The 16,184-nt window shown below is 42.0% G+C and overlaps 1 protein-coding gene across 2 annotated transcripts in view; it reads right to left on the bottom strand.

Moving 5' to 3' along the window:
- Positions 1-16,184, bottom strand: part of scn5lab (sodium channel, voltage gated, type V-like, alpha b) — a 112,044-nt gene that overhangs the window by 26,587 nt on the left and 69,273 nt on the right. Inside the window, exons 16-17 of one of the 2 annotated variants that reach the window (XM_036522610.1) lie at positions 6,630-7,055; positions 3,602-3,610 (exon numbers count right to left, since the gene is read on the bottom strand). In XM_036522610.1, coding sequence (XP_036378503.1) covers positions 3,602-3,610; positions 6,630-7,055 — 435 coding nt within the window. The remainder of the gene's footprint in view (positions 1-3,601; positions 3,611-6,629; positions 7,056-16,184) is intronic. The other variant, XM_036522609.1, reaches the window with a different exon arrangement.

The following is a 16,184-nucleotide window of genomic DNA, read 5'->3' as shown; positions in this document are numbered from 1 at the left end:
GGGTGGGTGGGATTATTTGTCTGCTAGGGTTTTAAGATGCGGCTGAAGGCTTTCACCGGCTCTCCGTGAGGGATCAGCATGGAAATGCTGTTGAACCACAGCATGACCCTGTCTCCCCCACCTCTCATTTAGCTATGCTGGGCTTGCTGCGATTAGCCCGACAAGTTGACCTGCTGGTGTGTTAACCCTCATAGGCTTCCTGCAAACCTGATATAAAGTAATTACAGTGGAAGCTGGCTTTACAGTGAATTAACCGAGAGCATCTGTGACCGTGGAATGTCTCTGTTGTAACACTCATATATACCTATATATCAGAGACACAGATTTTCATACTCTAATACTAATGCAATTAGTATTAGAGTATGCAATTTCCTTAAAATAGCAGTATTATCTTTTTGAATATAAAAAGATATAAACAGATATCTCCCTAAAAACTCACAATGGATTACCCTTTTAAAATATGCAGAATCTCATGCCACCTAAAAAAGGATCCTTACAACTCCTATGTAAAATTTCTTTGTTTTAATGTTTATAAGGATAGACATAGACAGAAAAGTGTTTATCAATATGGATATGTGGTCTCCCATAGGTGTTACTATCTTTCGCAAAAGATGAATTACATGATTTTGTATATGTTTCAGATTTTGAAAGGTATTTCTAAAAACATTTTTTTTACCTTATCATATTATATTTTAGTGAAAACAAAAGTAAGATACAAAGGCTGCTTTACATTATGAGACATGGAAAGCAAGATATCCAATAAGAAAGATCTTACCAAAAGGCATACTGTTTTTCTTGAAGTCAACGGTGACCTTTACCTTTCAAAAAATGTTCGTCTGAAACCTTTCAGTGTTTATTGAAAACAGTGCAAAGGACACAGAAGTTAACAAAAGTGGAAAAAAACCCTCAAAATAGATAGGGCACCGTGGTTACTTGTTTTAAAATATAAAAATAAAGGTAATGTATTTGCTCTTTGATGCATAATACCAAAAAATCCTCCTGGGGTTTTCATATTAATGAACTATCCCAGTGAACCAGCTCCCTCTGATAATTTTTTGATAAATATCCTTAGCAAGTAAATTAATTTAGTATATTTGTGCGGGATAATTTTCCATGCTGGGATGCTCTTTTCTGTGTGTGTGTGTGTGTGTGTGTGTACACACGTACATACACAATGCTCATGTGTGGGTATAGGTGGGGGTCAGCTGGTTTAATCCATTTACACAAAGGGCAAATTTAATATGTAAGCTGAGGTGGCAGATGGAATAGTCCAGGAAGCCTGGCATTTTGCAAAAAACTCATTTCCCTTTTTACAGCACATCTGAGCATTTTCCACTATATTCTCAAAGCTTTGCAATGGAAATGCTCTGAAATTAATTATATTACGGGGAGGTGGGGGGTCACATGTACTTCAAATGCCTTATTATTAACATTGCGTTCACTATGCTGATGATCACAGCTTTAACAATCAGAGAGCTGAACAATATCTAATACAATGGTAGTGCATGTTTCGTGTAGTGTATATCGTCTGAGAACAAGGTAACGCAACTGTCCCTTCATACTGACTCGACGTGCAACGTTTCGAGGAAGATGCTCTTCTTCAGAACGGATTTCCTGAGCACTCCCTCCCAGACACAGATATGGAGGAGAGGGACTAATGCTAAGTGACGCAGTCATTTCTCCAGGCAGCGGCGGCCTGTCCCAGACATATAAATCTCACTCCGGGCAGCGTGGCTGACCTCAGATCAGGACTCCCCAGCCCCGGAATTGGCTAACCCACACTTCACCTGAGTTGTACTCTAACAGTCAGAACGTCTCTGTTCGTGAATGTAATGAACTGGAGGGTGTTACCCAAGGCAACCTCACTTCATACAAATCAGATTCTTCCTACACGCGAAATTCTCAGCGCTCACACAGAGGCCTTGTAAGATCTGAAAAGTAGAAGGACATTGAACAAAAGTAGCACTATTCCATTGCTCAGGATATTAATGTAAAGCCATTAATAGATCAGCTATTTCAAGTACAGACTGTCTTTTAAAAAATGTATACAGTTTTTGACCATACAATTTACTTTGAAATGAAATCCATTTTCTTGTATAGTGAAATGTACACTGAATTTAAGACAAGTAAGTCATAGAATTTTATTACCTTCATCCAGATCAAACCAGTTATTGCCTGGCATGCTGGTCATGAAACAAAAGAACTGATTATCGTGGTGATGCAAGACTGAAGAGGAATGAAAGCAATACTTCAGCTTTGTTACTCTGCCTTAATTTAGTGCAGTAACAGTGATGAATGCCATAGAGTGTAGTCCATCCATAATCTCCTCAATTGGTTGCTGTGGAAAAAGTGAAAAAAAAAACCCTGTTCTTGCAGATTTTTTAAGTTTGCAATCAACAATGATTACGGAAGGTTGGACGCACATCAGCAAGGTGTCTTTTTACGAAACTTTCTAAATAGCTATCATGACAAACTAATCACGGAGGTGCTGTAGAAATAAGGTCAGTGAGCATTGCCATCAGTTTCCAGACCAACACATTGGAGTAAAAGACATTGGTGGGAATGTCATCATCACCCTCTAGTGGCAACTTCAGGAAGTACATCAGAATAGTATTATCTTGTCACACAGCTAAAGCATGACTTCTTAAGGAGAAGGCCAAGACAGCAAGTGGGTACCCCAGAGCCATTACAGAAGCTAGAAGCCCTGGTTATGGTGCAGATATAGAGACCCCCTTTCGTCAGAGATGTAAAGTCTGAACCCAGGGGGGATAAAGCACACCCTGACAGGTAGGAGATGGAGAAACATCAGAGTTGATGGAGAAGCATCAAAGGTGAAAAATTCCATTCATTTACGGTGGTCTTGAACTCATTCTAGCGTTATAGCTGTGGAAGATTTGTCACACTGCAAAACAGCAACTCATACTGGCCGCCAGCCACATTTTGACATTAAGGTGTTTTGAAAAGGATGAGGTGATCTCCTTGAACTCAGTCTCATCCAAGCGCTGACAAAAAAAAATAAAATAATTAAAAATCAAGCTCCTCTTTTACAGATATCATTCATTTAAATTGAATTGCTCCTATTTTTGTACTATTATGACTGCTTAGAACCGTAATGCCATGAATAGGGCACAATTAAAAAAAAATCCCCCCCCCCCCCCCCTTTTTTTTTTCAGTGTACAGTGAGGGGCAACCGCTAAGCTGCCAGACGGTTTGAGGGAGCTGCGTCTATTCTCTCAGAGCTTTACTTCCATTTCCCTGGTAACTAAATCTTGTGCTGTACAAGGGGAGCAGGGGGAGGAAGGGAGAGAAGAGGAAGCAGATTGCAGCCGCTGCCCCTTTAATCTGTTACATGGGGATCTGTGCAGCCAGCTGCAGCAAGCTGCAAGGGGCCTGCCCTATCACCAAGCCAGCTGATTGAGAGAGACAGAAAGAGGGAGGGAGAGAGAGAGGGAGGGGGGGAACGAGGATAGAAAAACACAGAGAGGAAGAAACTCAGAGCAGACAGAATGAGACTGGTGCGCTGAGAGGGGCACAGGCCTTTGGAATCTTTATCCCCTGAGCAGGGCCAACCCAGCGACCCCTGCGCTGGGATGGTGGGGACCGTAGGCCGCTGCTGGTTTAGTAGGACTGCTGTCTCTCGCATGAACCTCCCTGCTAACAGAGTTTCAACGCCTCCTCCTCCCATCCTTGCATAACAACCTATCATTCAAAAGACTCTGACTTTAGCATTTGAGCCAAGAGTCTCACCATCCTGCCCCTAACCAAATTCTAACCCCTTTGATTCATCTGGGAAGTTAGCCGATGGAGAAACTATGGCTTGTGCGTGCGTGTGTGTGCGTGTATGTGTTACAAGGGGCGTCCGTGCTCAGTGTCCGTGTGTGTGATCATTTGGGTCTCTGTTGGCACTCTTATTTTCATTTATTTATGCTTGGCTCCATGGGGCCTTGTGACCAATGTGACAATTACAAAAGAGCCTGCCCCGCCAGGGCTTCCTGGTTACACAACTGGTCACATGGGGGGTCTGCATGAGGGAATACTGCTCTTGGAGACCGCCAGGCTGCTGGTGACAAACCTCACACCCCGGTTCTGACAGACATAGATGGGCAGCCAGCACGTGTCCCAGAACAGTGCCAGCACAGTGACAGACACCCAGGCTGGGCAGTTATTTAGGACAAGCGGGCATTTTAACACCACATACAGTTTTTTTGTTTTTTTTTGGAAAGTTTTAATTATAATTATAAAGGGATCAGGATTTTAGGATTTTCATTTAACGAACATACGTATAAACTTGTTAGATTTCTGTCATTTGTTTTTGTGTCATTTGATTTCTATATGTTGCTGCATGCCAATTATTATTAGCTATGGGTTATTAAACTGGTGATCTTCTGAATCAATTCACAGCACAAACTTCAGTTAAGAATATATACTGTATAATATGGGTGTACATTACATACAAGACTAGGTGAATAGATCTTGCCATGAATTGAACAGCTACAGGTATTTAGTTTATTGTTTGTATCCTCAGAAATACAGCAGTAATTACGGGATTCAATGGATCATTTTCATCATTGTTGCTACAGTACCTATAGTTCCATAGGCTATAATGAGAACATATGTGCGGGATGTATTTAAATATGGCATCCATTCTGTTTGATAAAAATGAGCTTGAAATGTTCCTGGTGAAATGGCTCTGGAGAAAGCAGAAACAAACCGGAACAGAAAACATTTCTGCGTGGGTGTGCAGCATTTCAATTTATCTGGAGAGAAGCTTAGGCCTGCCTGATAGCTGGCTATTAACTTCTCAGCGCCCCGTCTCTGGGCAGAGGAGAAAAGCATCATTCACGGCCTTTTCGAAAGAAAGTGAAGATGCTGTCGGATCGGAACAATAATCAATGTGACATGTTAGTGTCTTTCGTACAACTAAAAATGCATGTAGACGCAAGCGGAACACAAGCAGGAAGGCCAACAGAAGCGTATCTCAACAAATTATCTAAAAGGAGGAAGATTATTATCTGTTAGAAGAAGCATTTTTTTTAGTTGAGCTTTGAGCAGTCATGCAAAAACACAGTGCCACTGAAAAAGAGACACATAATCGGCATGCCAAATATATACTAGCAAACACATGCGTGAGAGGTTGAGGTTGCATAACATAAGTCTTTGCAATTTCTGGTGATGTGGGGAGGCCAGCCAATAAGACACGATAACAGGAAAATATGTGGACAATATCTTCAAATGATTCAAGAAACTCTCAGGTATCTGAAAGCTCTCTGTTCTTAAAATGCGCTGTCAGAATAATAGATGATGAGCTTTTCAAACTTATGTTACACACAATTTAGCATTCTGAACTTCTGGAACTTTTCTGTTTCTCATAAAAACGAAATGATGTTAAACTCGGTTTAACTCCACCAATTTCATACTACCATTGGTTCCCAGTCAAACGTAGCGACGTCAAAAGTACCATAACTTTACACACAAGTTATAATGGAATGCTTGCTAGTGTAACAAAACAGTCATTTCAGAATGGATCACGTACCCATTGTCAAAACTTACAAAACTATATGTAAGCTCTTAAACTTGGGGAATAACTAGTAGGAACAAAAACATTCTATGTCCAGCTGTGCTCTCTGCCTCTGCTTTGGCTCAATTGACTTCAGTTGGTTTGAGTATGAAAATAGACACCACCATTGTCTTCCAATGCTGCTACAAGTATTTCTAAATCTAAAGGTAATCATGTTAATAATATCCTGAAAGCTGAAGCTGATGAATATAAGAATTGTAAACACCCAGCAATAGCATTCCATAAATGGTTTTCATAACAGCATACACATTTCTGCATTTCCAAACAGGTCAAGATCCAAAGGCAGTGCGATGGCAGATTAGAAATTCAATATGATGGAAATGAAAACTGCTGAAAAAGCACATTGAACCCAACCTTGACTCAAAACTGCACTTTATCTACAGCAGACAGCACACTTGAGTGCATACGTCGGCTCACGTTCCCGTAACTAATCCTCCCAGTCATCAGGGGCTGGATTGTCTGTTTCTCAGATTAGACAGTTTATACATCAAGAAGCCTCTATGTTCGGTTGCTTAACCCTAGCGTAATCTGCCCTCCCCAGTAGGTCATCCAGTTGACCCTCCAATTGAAATCACTGTCCCTCCTTCTCGTTCTCCTCCCATCAACAAGTTTAACTGTGACCCTCAGAAGAGCTGAAAGCATAACCTCAGAGGAAACATCCCAAAATGATCAAACAATCAAGCTGCTGCTGGGGCCTTGAGTCTCTCATAATCAGGGGTGCCCAATTCTGTCCCTTGAGGGGGACCAGAGGACCAGACAGCCAACAAATCGCCACCTCAGAACTACATCAGAGCTGGTAACAGTGTTTTGATCATTAAATTAAGACGATCGTTACTTCAGCTGTATATTTGATGGGGCATTTCCTGAATTGGAGGCTTGGACAGAATTAGCTGCAACGTGGCATCCTGACTCTGAATCATTTATTTTCGAAGTACAGTGTCTTTTCTACATGTGTTCATGTTCATGTTTTCTCACTGTCCCACATCCACGACAGGAACCACCACCTCTGCAGCCAAAGGGTACCGGCGCTCAAAGCATCAAAGCAGCTCACCTGCTTGGCCTCTTCCTCCTCCGAGCACTCGCTCTGCTCCTCCTCTTCCTCGGGGAACTCCACGTCGGACTCTCCGGGGGCGATGGGCACGTTGATGGTCAGGTTGGGGTTGGTCATGTAGCTGTCGCCGTCGGGGACGACGAAGCGCTCGCCATGGCGGCCGATGACGCCCACCGTGCCGTTGCCCTCCACGTGGTTGTTCATGCGCTTCAGCTTCAGCATGGCCTTGGCCTCCTTGGCCTTCTGCCGGCGCCGCTTGAAGTTGCCGTTGAAGAAGTCGCAGATGGCCCGTCGTAGCCAGCCTATGCCGCGCTGGATGCGAGCGATGGCAATCTGCAGGTTGTTCATCTCACCATCGTCGTCGGGTGCCGAGAGGTTGTCTGCGCTGAAGGAGCTCAGCAGCAGAGCCAGGAAGAGGTTCAGAACCTGGGGGTGGGGAGATGGGACACATGATCACATGACCACAGACACGTGACAAACTAAGGTTTATCCGTTCCACACATTAATTCTGACTGAGAGACATTTTGCCGTCTGATTCTTAGAAAATCTGCAGAGCTTGTCTGCATTTACAGTGACTACAGTGAGTAGGAGCAGAGGGCAGCAATTTCATCACACCTTAGCCATTGCGTTGCTAGACATAAGATACCTAAAACAGGTGAAGCATAGGCCTTTCAACTGAAAAAAAAAAAATTAGGGCCGTTTTGTCTGAACTGCACCATGGGCATGTGCGGTAAATATGGAAAATCGGGACGCGGTCCTGTAACACAGCCGGTCAAAACTGTCAAAGTACTTTCTCCTTCACCCCTTGGTTCTAAGCAAAATATTTTGTGTTTGGTCCGTGTGGGGACGCTGAGAGGAACCCTGCGATGTGGAGCCCCGGGAATGTAAACAACAGGTGTGATTTGGAGATGGTTTGAAATGTCACGTTGCCAGCAGCTCTGAAGAATCAGGCCTACGTGTCCCCGTTAAACCAGCTACCCTGTGTGTTTGCAGCTGCTTTTGTGTCTCCGAGGGCCTTGTGGACTGATTGTGTATGAATGCCTTTGATTAAAAAGGCTTGCAGAGACCTGTACACTTCAGACTGGAAATCGTTTGTTTGGTCAGGTAAATAAGGGAGATGTTTTATCAAAGCAAATGCTGCTTGCGTGCAGGTAAGGCAGAGGCAGCACATGATGAAGCACTGCAGAAACTGCTGCGTTGCTCTTTGCCTTAGTACCTGTCACATTAGATTTAGTGCCTCTCATTTTCACTTCCTTATTTTTAACCTACCGTATTCAGACCTTAACCTGAATTATTATTTTGATCAAGAAAGACGAATACCTGTTTAATAACTTGCAAAATGAGATTTACACACTCAAAATACTACATTTAGGTAGATTACCTTAGAGGCTCAATGTCAACAACCTGTTTAATTAAGCTGAAGTTGAGCTTGCACCTCAGATATCACCTCAGATATCAACCTAAGCTCACAGGAGTACCCAACAGTATGATAGCTGAAGGAGAAAGTGGAAAATGGAGGAGATTTTTAAAAGTGCATAATTAAAGTTCCCCTCCTTTTTCGAAAGTAAACACAACCACCCGATCAAATATCTGCTTGCCAAACCTGTTGCCATGACGCTGCATTGTCTTGTTCACCTGTGCTTCTCGTTCTACAAAGGAGCCCTTGTGTACTGACGCTTAATCATGTATCTCATTGTCAGCCTCACTGTGCCAGGTTGTCGCCTTTACAGCGTAACACTATCAGGGATGTACAGTTCGTATGCTTAGACAGCACTGTCTTTCCAACCAGTCAGAGGGAAGGGATCTCATTCTATGTGACCAGCTGAAACTGGGGAGGGGGGGGTTCTCACTTTGGAAGGAGTGCTCTGTGGCACAGCATGTGAACTAAACAATGGGCCAAAGCAATACACCAGAAATTATGGTACAGATATATTACTATACATTACAAGGTATATCGGTGTGATAGACCATTCCTATACCAGCAAGCAAGCTTTGCCTTTGACCTTCAGAATGGCACAAACAACTTCCTTAAAATGCTGAGCTAAGGAAGCACCTCAAACATGGTGACTGTTTCTACACCCTTTTGTAAAACTGTGTTATTGAAACCAAATGTAGGGATGCTCAAGGCATAATGAGTAATTATTGGACTGACAGTGTTTCACTTGTTTCTGTCTCCCATTTCAACAAGTGAGAAACTTCTGAAAAAATACACTGCTTGTCTGAGACAGAATCCTGTAAACACTCCTTCGTCCCCAGCTGGAGTTCTGGCCCAGTACTCTGGACCAGAAGATGGCAGACTGGAATGTTGTGAGGGAAACTGTAATACATTTGAGCTGAGTACTTCATCTTGGTATTATATAATAGGTAATGTACCAGTAATGTAGGTAGGTAATGTACCAGTAAAAATACAGATGCACATATGAAGTAGAGAATATATGCTAGTGCAAGCTCTATGTGCTCTGGATGATGTCTGATCAACAGATAAAAAATAGACATTTATGCTGTAAATGACTTACAGCTTTTGGCACCGAGGTACAGAACTGAAATTTCTTTATCACTGCAATGTGATTGCACGCCACTCGCAAAAACGAGTGGCGTGCATTCTGTGAGGATACCCTGTAGTCTTTAATTATGTGTTTGGGTGGATGCTTAGCAACTACTGTTGCTAGAGCTCTGCTGAAAGGAAAACACCAGAGAGATGAGGAGGAGCCACATCCCGGAGACGCAGGTCTCTTGGGGGGTGCACAGGCGGCGCTGATTGAGTGAGGAAATTACATGCTAACTAAGAGTTATTGGAACGCAGGACAGATTACCAGCAGAGCTGTCAGTTTTATTCTTGGCCACAATCAGCACAATTTAGGATCATGCTTTTAACAAGCAGGGGAAAATCTTCCCAGCTCGGTAGATATCGTTTTTTCACATGTTGATGTGATGTTCGTCGGGGGTCACAGTGCATTTTTCTGTAGCGAGCGCTTCATAAATGTTTTGAGCACGCAATAATCAATCAAAGAAACTTTCCTGAATACAACCATAACAAATTAGCTGAAGCACAAGGGTAAACTGTTTGGTTATAACTATATCCTGAGGTTGTTGTCTTGAGACACTGTGTGCTGGTGTTCAGATCCTTCAAAAATATATTTCTCTTTTCCCTCATTGAAGGGAAGAAAGCAAGGAGATACATTAAGATACTGCCAATGCACAAAGAAGATGCTTCTGCCATCTCCACATGGAGCACAGAGGCATGAATGGCTAAAATTTGGCTGAGAGACATGCTGGACACTGTGTGACTTTGCCAGGCTCACCATGTTTTCCACTGGCTGTGACGAGAGTAATTAAGTGTCTGCCTTTCTATTTTCTGCCCTACTAAACTTAACCAGCTATACCAATCCCACACTCCCAGAAAACATGCTTTCCCTAACATTTGCTTTTTGTATAGTGTAAGTTAAAATATTATGGATATACCACAGAAATAGAAAAAAATTAAACCCTAGGAAAGCACTTGGTTTGATATCGCAAGGATGACATAAGTCAATGGCCTTCATACAGGACTCAAAATAAAATGATTGTATTTTTTCAAGGAATGAACACATGCCACTCTTGAATACATATCTATCTACCGGTATGAGCTTTAGGAAATGCATATACATTCTAATGGCCTCACAGATATGGTCTTGTGGTCTCATGTGGTCTTAAAGATATAGTCTCAGTCATACACTATTGTTGCAGCCTCATGGCTGGAGAATCCAATATTCAGTTCCAGATGCTGGGAATTTGTCTCCTTGTGAATATTGTATACGGGAATCAGTCTAACTGATGGGGATAATTCCATATCTCAGACACAAGCTTTAATTGGTTGTGTGTGTGATGTCAACCCAAAACAATGCAAAGTAGCTGGGACAGACCTTGGCTTACCCATGACCCCGGGGGGTGTAAGCAGCTTTTGCATGATTAATGCATGGAGAACGATATATCTGTACTGATTCAGCATCCATTCGGTTGAATGAGCCAGTAAAGTCGTTAAAGATACGCTACAGCATAATAATCAAATACGTACACCGAGATCAAATAATTATATGATATCTCAGGTGCACAAGTCTGGCATTATTGCATTTTTCAAGCGCCATCTATGTCCAGTTGCGAATACCATCTCGCGCACACGTGCACCGTATGGGAAAACACAAGCACATCTGGGCTGACTGACAATGTAATGTGATTCCCTGAGTATGAAAAACATGCAGCCTTCAAACAGGGCTCGCTGAGGGACCTGATTCTTATGCAAATGAGACATTCACGCGGTTCACACCCTGCTGTCACAGATAAGGCTGGGCAGTGGGCTTCCCCTGCAGAAGGAACGTGCTCATGGCTGAATCGTCACACAAACGACTCACTGCTTCGGTTACGCTACCTTTGTGGATAGCAGTTGCAAGCCCAGTGTTAAGTTAACTTAATTAAGATGTCATTTTTAAATAATTTGTAAGCCCTCTTGCTGGCTGTTAAATAATTTGTTGCGCTGCTCTTAACGAAATTGACTTCTGGACACTGGTGGTGGGGTGGCACTAGGTCACAGATTTTGCCAACTGGATCAACTCATCTCGTTTGCTCATTGTTCTGACACATCCATAGAGACACATTACAGGGAGGTAACATGCAACATTATGTCATTATGTTAAATCCTGCAATCATCTTAAAATAAATAAGAGACAGTATCAAATACATAAGCAGGCAGGTATGGATACAATGTGTGGAAATGGTAGAACAGTAGCTACATAGATACAATATACACAAAATATGTAGGGATAAATGCAGAATATCTTTATTGAAAAGAGGGACATCTGTTACTTGTTCAGAGGACCTGAAATATCTAAAGTAGGTCAAGTCTGAGCAGAAAGGGGTCAAGACAGCGTGGTGAATAGACGATTGTCATTTGAAATCCAGGTTTGCAAGCGACAATGGTGTGTATGTCTACTGTGTAACATCATACTTATGAATAAATTAACTCAACCGGGACACTGCAGACTCGATAATCATGGCCTTTCCTATTCATTGAAATCCTGTTTCTGCTGTCGGCTGATATGCTGTGGCGCATTTTCTGAATTGCAGATCGATAAGGCAAACGCCTGTCTGCGGTGACAAATCTGTGAGTCAGGGACACGAGCATGCAGCTGTAGAACCTTCAGCTGGTGTGGTCATGTGAGAAATTAGATATTGAGATGACCCTGCCTGGTTGCGGTCTAAATTCCATTCCTGCGTTCCAGCAAAATGGATGCACAGTATAGTTGTGCTTTTTGTACTGTGGTTGTAACACCAACAAAGACATTGGTGAACTGTTTTATTTTTGGTGGTTTGCTGTGCGGAAATGATTCGAGCAGAGGTAAGGGCAGACCCTTATGTTTTCCTCTGCGGAAATGGATTGGATGTCTCAGGCTATGAGGAATGTACTTACAGTAAATGTATTAATTTGATCTGAAACATTATTAAAATGATATTATTAACATTTTATTATTACTCTCTTGACAAGACCGCATGATTTTCTAACATTTGACAATAGCTGGTGATTTGTCAGGAGTTTCTAACTGGATGTTTGCTGACTGGATGCTTCAGCTGAAAAAAAGAATGTAATTGGTGGTAAAACATGACACTTGCTACAGGAATGAACCGCACTGTAACAGAATAGCTATGTGCAAAGTAGCTATTGTGGGCTGCTTGCCATCTGTTTTATTGACATGCAGTGCCTGAGGGGTGTTAAATAAAAAGGACAGGGTATATGGCAGGAGTTGCACAACTTCCCTGGCCACTACAGTACAAATGCAGGCCACTGTGGGGCAGAGAGGCATCAAGAACAGATAACCCATCACTGCCTAAGGGAACAAGGGAAAGAATAATACGAACTGTGCTACTGGGTCAGAAACAATCCCACCCCCGTAAACTGTGTTGCACAGAAGACACTCTGATTACAGACCTCAGTGTGAAGCACAATGTCTTTTAATAGCTGAGCAGTGCCGTGGTTTGGTTTACAATTGATTTCTGCAGTGTAACACACTGATAACATCCGGCATGGATTTGGGGGGGGGGGGGGGGGGGGGGGGTCATTGTAGGATCAGTACTACAGGCAGCCTGGACACTCTGGCAGCTCTGTGAGGGTAAAAGCAGCAACAGATCAATATGTTTAGCTCATCAGTGGTTACGTCAAAATCCACCCTGACAGTTTCAGAACCGATAGCCCATATCCCGTTCTCAACAGAAAGTCGCCCGTACAGAATTATACAACAGCTCAAGGCTCCCATATCAGGCTGTGCCAAAATGGCTCTTCCAAGCAATGTTTCAGTTCACTGCCTCCCACACAAGAGCGATTATGTTCCACCTCTTTCTGCACCCTCATGATAAGGGAATTGATGTGCATATATGATAACACATCGTGAATCAACAACAAAAAAAAAATTATATATGTCAAGGCTCAAGACTATGCTGTCACCGTCATTCATTTATACTGATGTACATAGGCATTGTAAAAACTGCAATTCTATATAATACATTTTAAACATAAAAATGTTGTTTTCATATTTTAATATATATGAATGTTTGACATTTAATCATACCAATGTATATCTTATATTCAGATTTTATCATTTTCATTATGTATATAAAGATGTGCAATCTGCATTTTTATTTTATTTAATTTAAAAATGAACTCAGTCTTTGTCATTCTATAGAGCAGTCTGAGCTGGACTTTTTTGTTGTAAAGAAATACATAAATACTAAACCTACTGGCAAACATGGCCAATCATCCATTTTAGCTGTACACAGAAGAAGGCTATGAAGACTCCACTACTGAATTAAAGGAACCTGGGTACAGCCATTTTAGCAGCCTGCTATCAGATGAACCACACAGGTCACTCAGTGATACCACACGTTCAAACGATAGAAGGCATCACTAGCTTTCATTTTTGTGAACTGTTAAGGGACATCCTTGAATTTAGCCCCCAGGATTTTACAAGAATTTACATGACTCTTTTCACCTTTCAAATGCATGTCCTTTCTTATCTCTCACTTGCGCTTCTGATCTTAATTTTGGGCAAAACCCTTTTGCACAAAATTCTGTCAATTGCGTGTACATAACTTTTATGGACAATAACAGCACAGTTTGATTTTCCCAATGCCAAAGAAAGGAGCACTCTTCCCAATCCTTGCCCCCCTGCTGTCAGCTTTGGTGACGCAATGGTACAGTAAATGACACGGTGAGTCACTGCCATTGCAGAAATCAGCATGTTCATTAAATGCAGCATGAAACCAGAGGCTTATGTGAGACTGTACACCCCTACACACACCAACAGCAGTGACAACAACCATGCGCTGGTTTTCCAAAGATGAATAAGGGGCACATATGAGGAATTTAGTCCCGCTTAAAGAATAAATCACGTTAACAGCTGGCGACTACAGCAGGTTTTCAATTTGTGAGATGAAATACCCTCCTGGGGCATATACAGTTTACCTCATTCAGTGGCCTTGCACCAGTGACACTGTTGAGGCCCACAGCAATATTGCCATATTAAGACCTCAACTCATACAGGCAACAAGGAGCTACATTTGCATACTGTATGAGGATTCATGGTTCATGAGTGTAAAAATGTATGTTACACTGAGAAGCACTGTTGTAATATATGTATATGTGTATATATATATATATATATATATATATATATATACACACACACACACACACGTACTGTATATTACAGCAGTGTTTCAAGTGTAACTGGAATACATTTTGTCTAATCTTCCCCTGCTTTAAAAAATCTCAGGCGTATATGAAACCAGCTGAAATGCGGTCTGCCACGTCCTCTTTATGAGGACACAATGTTGCAAGGACCTATAAGTTATGCTACAAGGAAAGGAAGAATTACAACCTCAGGGTCTCCTCATAACATATGGGTCAACAGGCTTTCAACAATGGAACATCTGTCTTTTCAGAAGATGTCTTTTCTCAGCTTTGTCAAAGAAAATGGAAATATACAGTAACAGAGGTACAGGTTAAGAAATGAAAACAAAGAGCCAGACCAAACACAGAACACTGGCATTACCATGCCCTGATTGAGGTCAGCTTGGGAAAAGAAACCTTCGCTGCCTTGGGGCCATGACAAGCAAAGGGCCTGAATGAGAAGTCTGCATTTCTACTGGGGAGTGATCACACAGCCCTCTCCCCTCAGCCACCAATTGCAAGTGAATATTTTCAACAAGACGTGTCAGTTACCTGAGCTCACAGCCCCATCTGGCAATTATATTATATAGTGGAATTGATTGGCAGCAGTCAACATACACCCAAATCGTACTTCAAGAAGACCAGCAAACAATCCTTAATGTATCTGCTGTGGAGCATGCTGAGGGTTCAAGGTCTAAGCAAGATGCTGGATTTGGCTGGATTATCCAAACACATTGCATAATGCTTTGGTCAAATGAGTCCAATGACAAAGCAAACGGGACATGCAGCACAGGAGCGCAAAATTCACTCGGAAACCCCTATGCAGCCCAGCTCCCCTTCACAGATAATCTCTAAGATCCTAGATATTACACTCGTTTGTGCTATCTCAGATCTGCTCATGCGTGATATGCGTTAAAGGCCTGCTGTCATTAAGCCGTATATGTTGTGCCTCTTCTGCTGATGCTGCCCCAGATGGTGGAACTCCCTTATTTTAGGAACAGTGGGTCACTTCTAAATCCTTATTGAAGACACATCTTTTCAAATGAGCTGTTAATACACAGATCTTATTTTTAACCCTTTCGCGCATACGGTCACAGTGGTGTGATTAGCTGTTTATTGGGTACGGTCAATCCAGTGTGATTAGAACACTAGATTGAGAAAAATTCTAGCTAATGTTAGCTTTGAGAAAGCAGCGATTTAACGTTAAAAAGTATAGCAAATGCAACAGTGAAAACTATGTGATGCTTAATAAGAGGCGGCAATGTAGCATAGTGGTTAAAGCGCAGGACTTGTAACTGAAAGGTTGCCGTTCGATTCCCCACTGTGGCACTGCTGTTGTACCCTTGGGCAAGGTACATAACCCACAATTGCCTCAGTAAATAGCCAGCTGTATAAATGGATAACATTGTAAAAAAAACTGTAACCTGTGTAAGTCACTCTGGATAAAAGCGTCTGCTAAATGCCAATAATGTAATGTAATAAAAGAAATGAAAACATAACAAACCATGTAACAAAACATGCACGCTACATAGCATAAAATAAGTCACGTGCGAAAGGGTTAAATTCATGGTCTTTGCTATTCCTTTTACATTACTGCCTTTACAAAAACTGTCTTTTTCACTTCTTTCAAACCTTTTTTGTAAATTCTGTTTTGCTCACCTCTTTTATTACCTTTATCACCTGAAGCCTTACTTGGATTGTTTGACTGTTTCAGTGCTGGGTTTTATGGTTTTCATCGTTTTGTAAAGTACTCTGAGTGCACTGTAAGTGTTGTGCAAATGATTGCGTTTTCCACATGCCCTCCATGATAAAAAGATCACTTGTGAGTCATACGGGCCAAGGATAAGGCCACTTCCTCT

This window comes from Megalops cyprinoides, chromosome 2, assembly GCF_013368585.1.
Source record: "Megalops cyprinoides isolate fMegCyp1 chromosome 2, fMegCyp1.pri, whole genome shotgun sequence".
NCBI lineage: Eukaryota > Metazoa > Chordata > Actinopteri > Elopiformes > Megalopidae > Megalops > Megalops cyprinoides.
The sequence above is the reverse complement of the archived record's forward strand: the minus strand, read 5'-3'. Positions and strand labels throughout refer to the sequence as shown.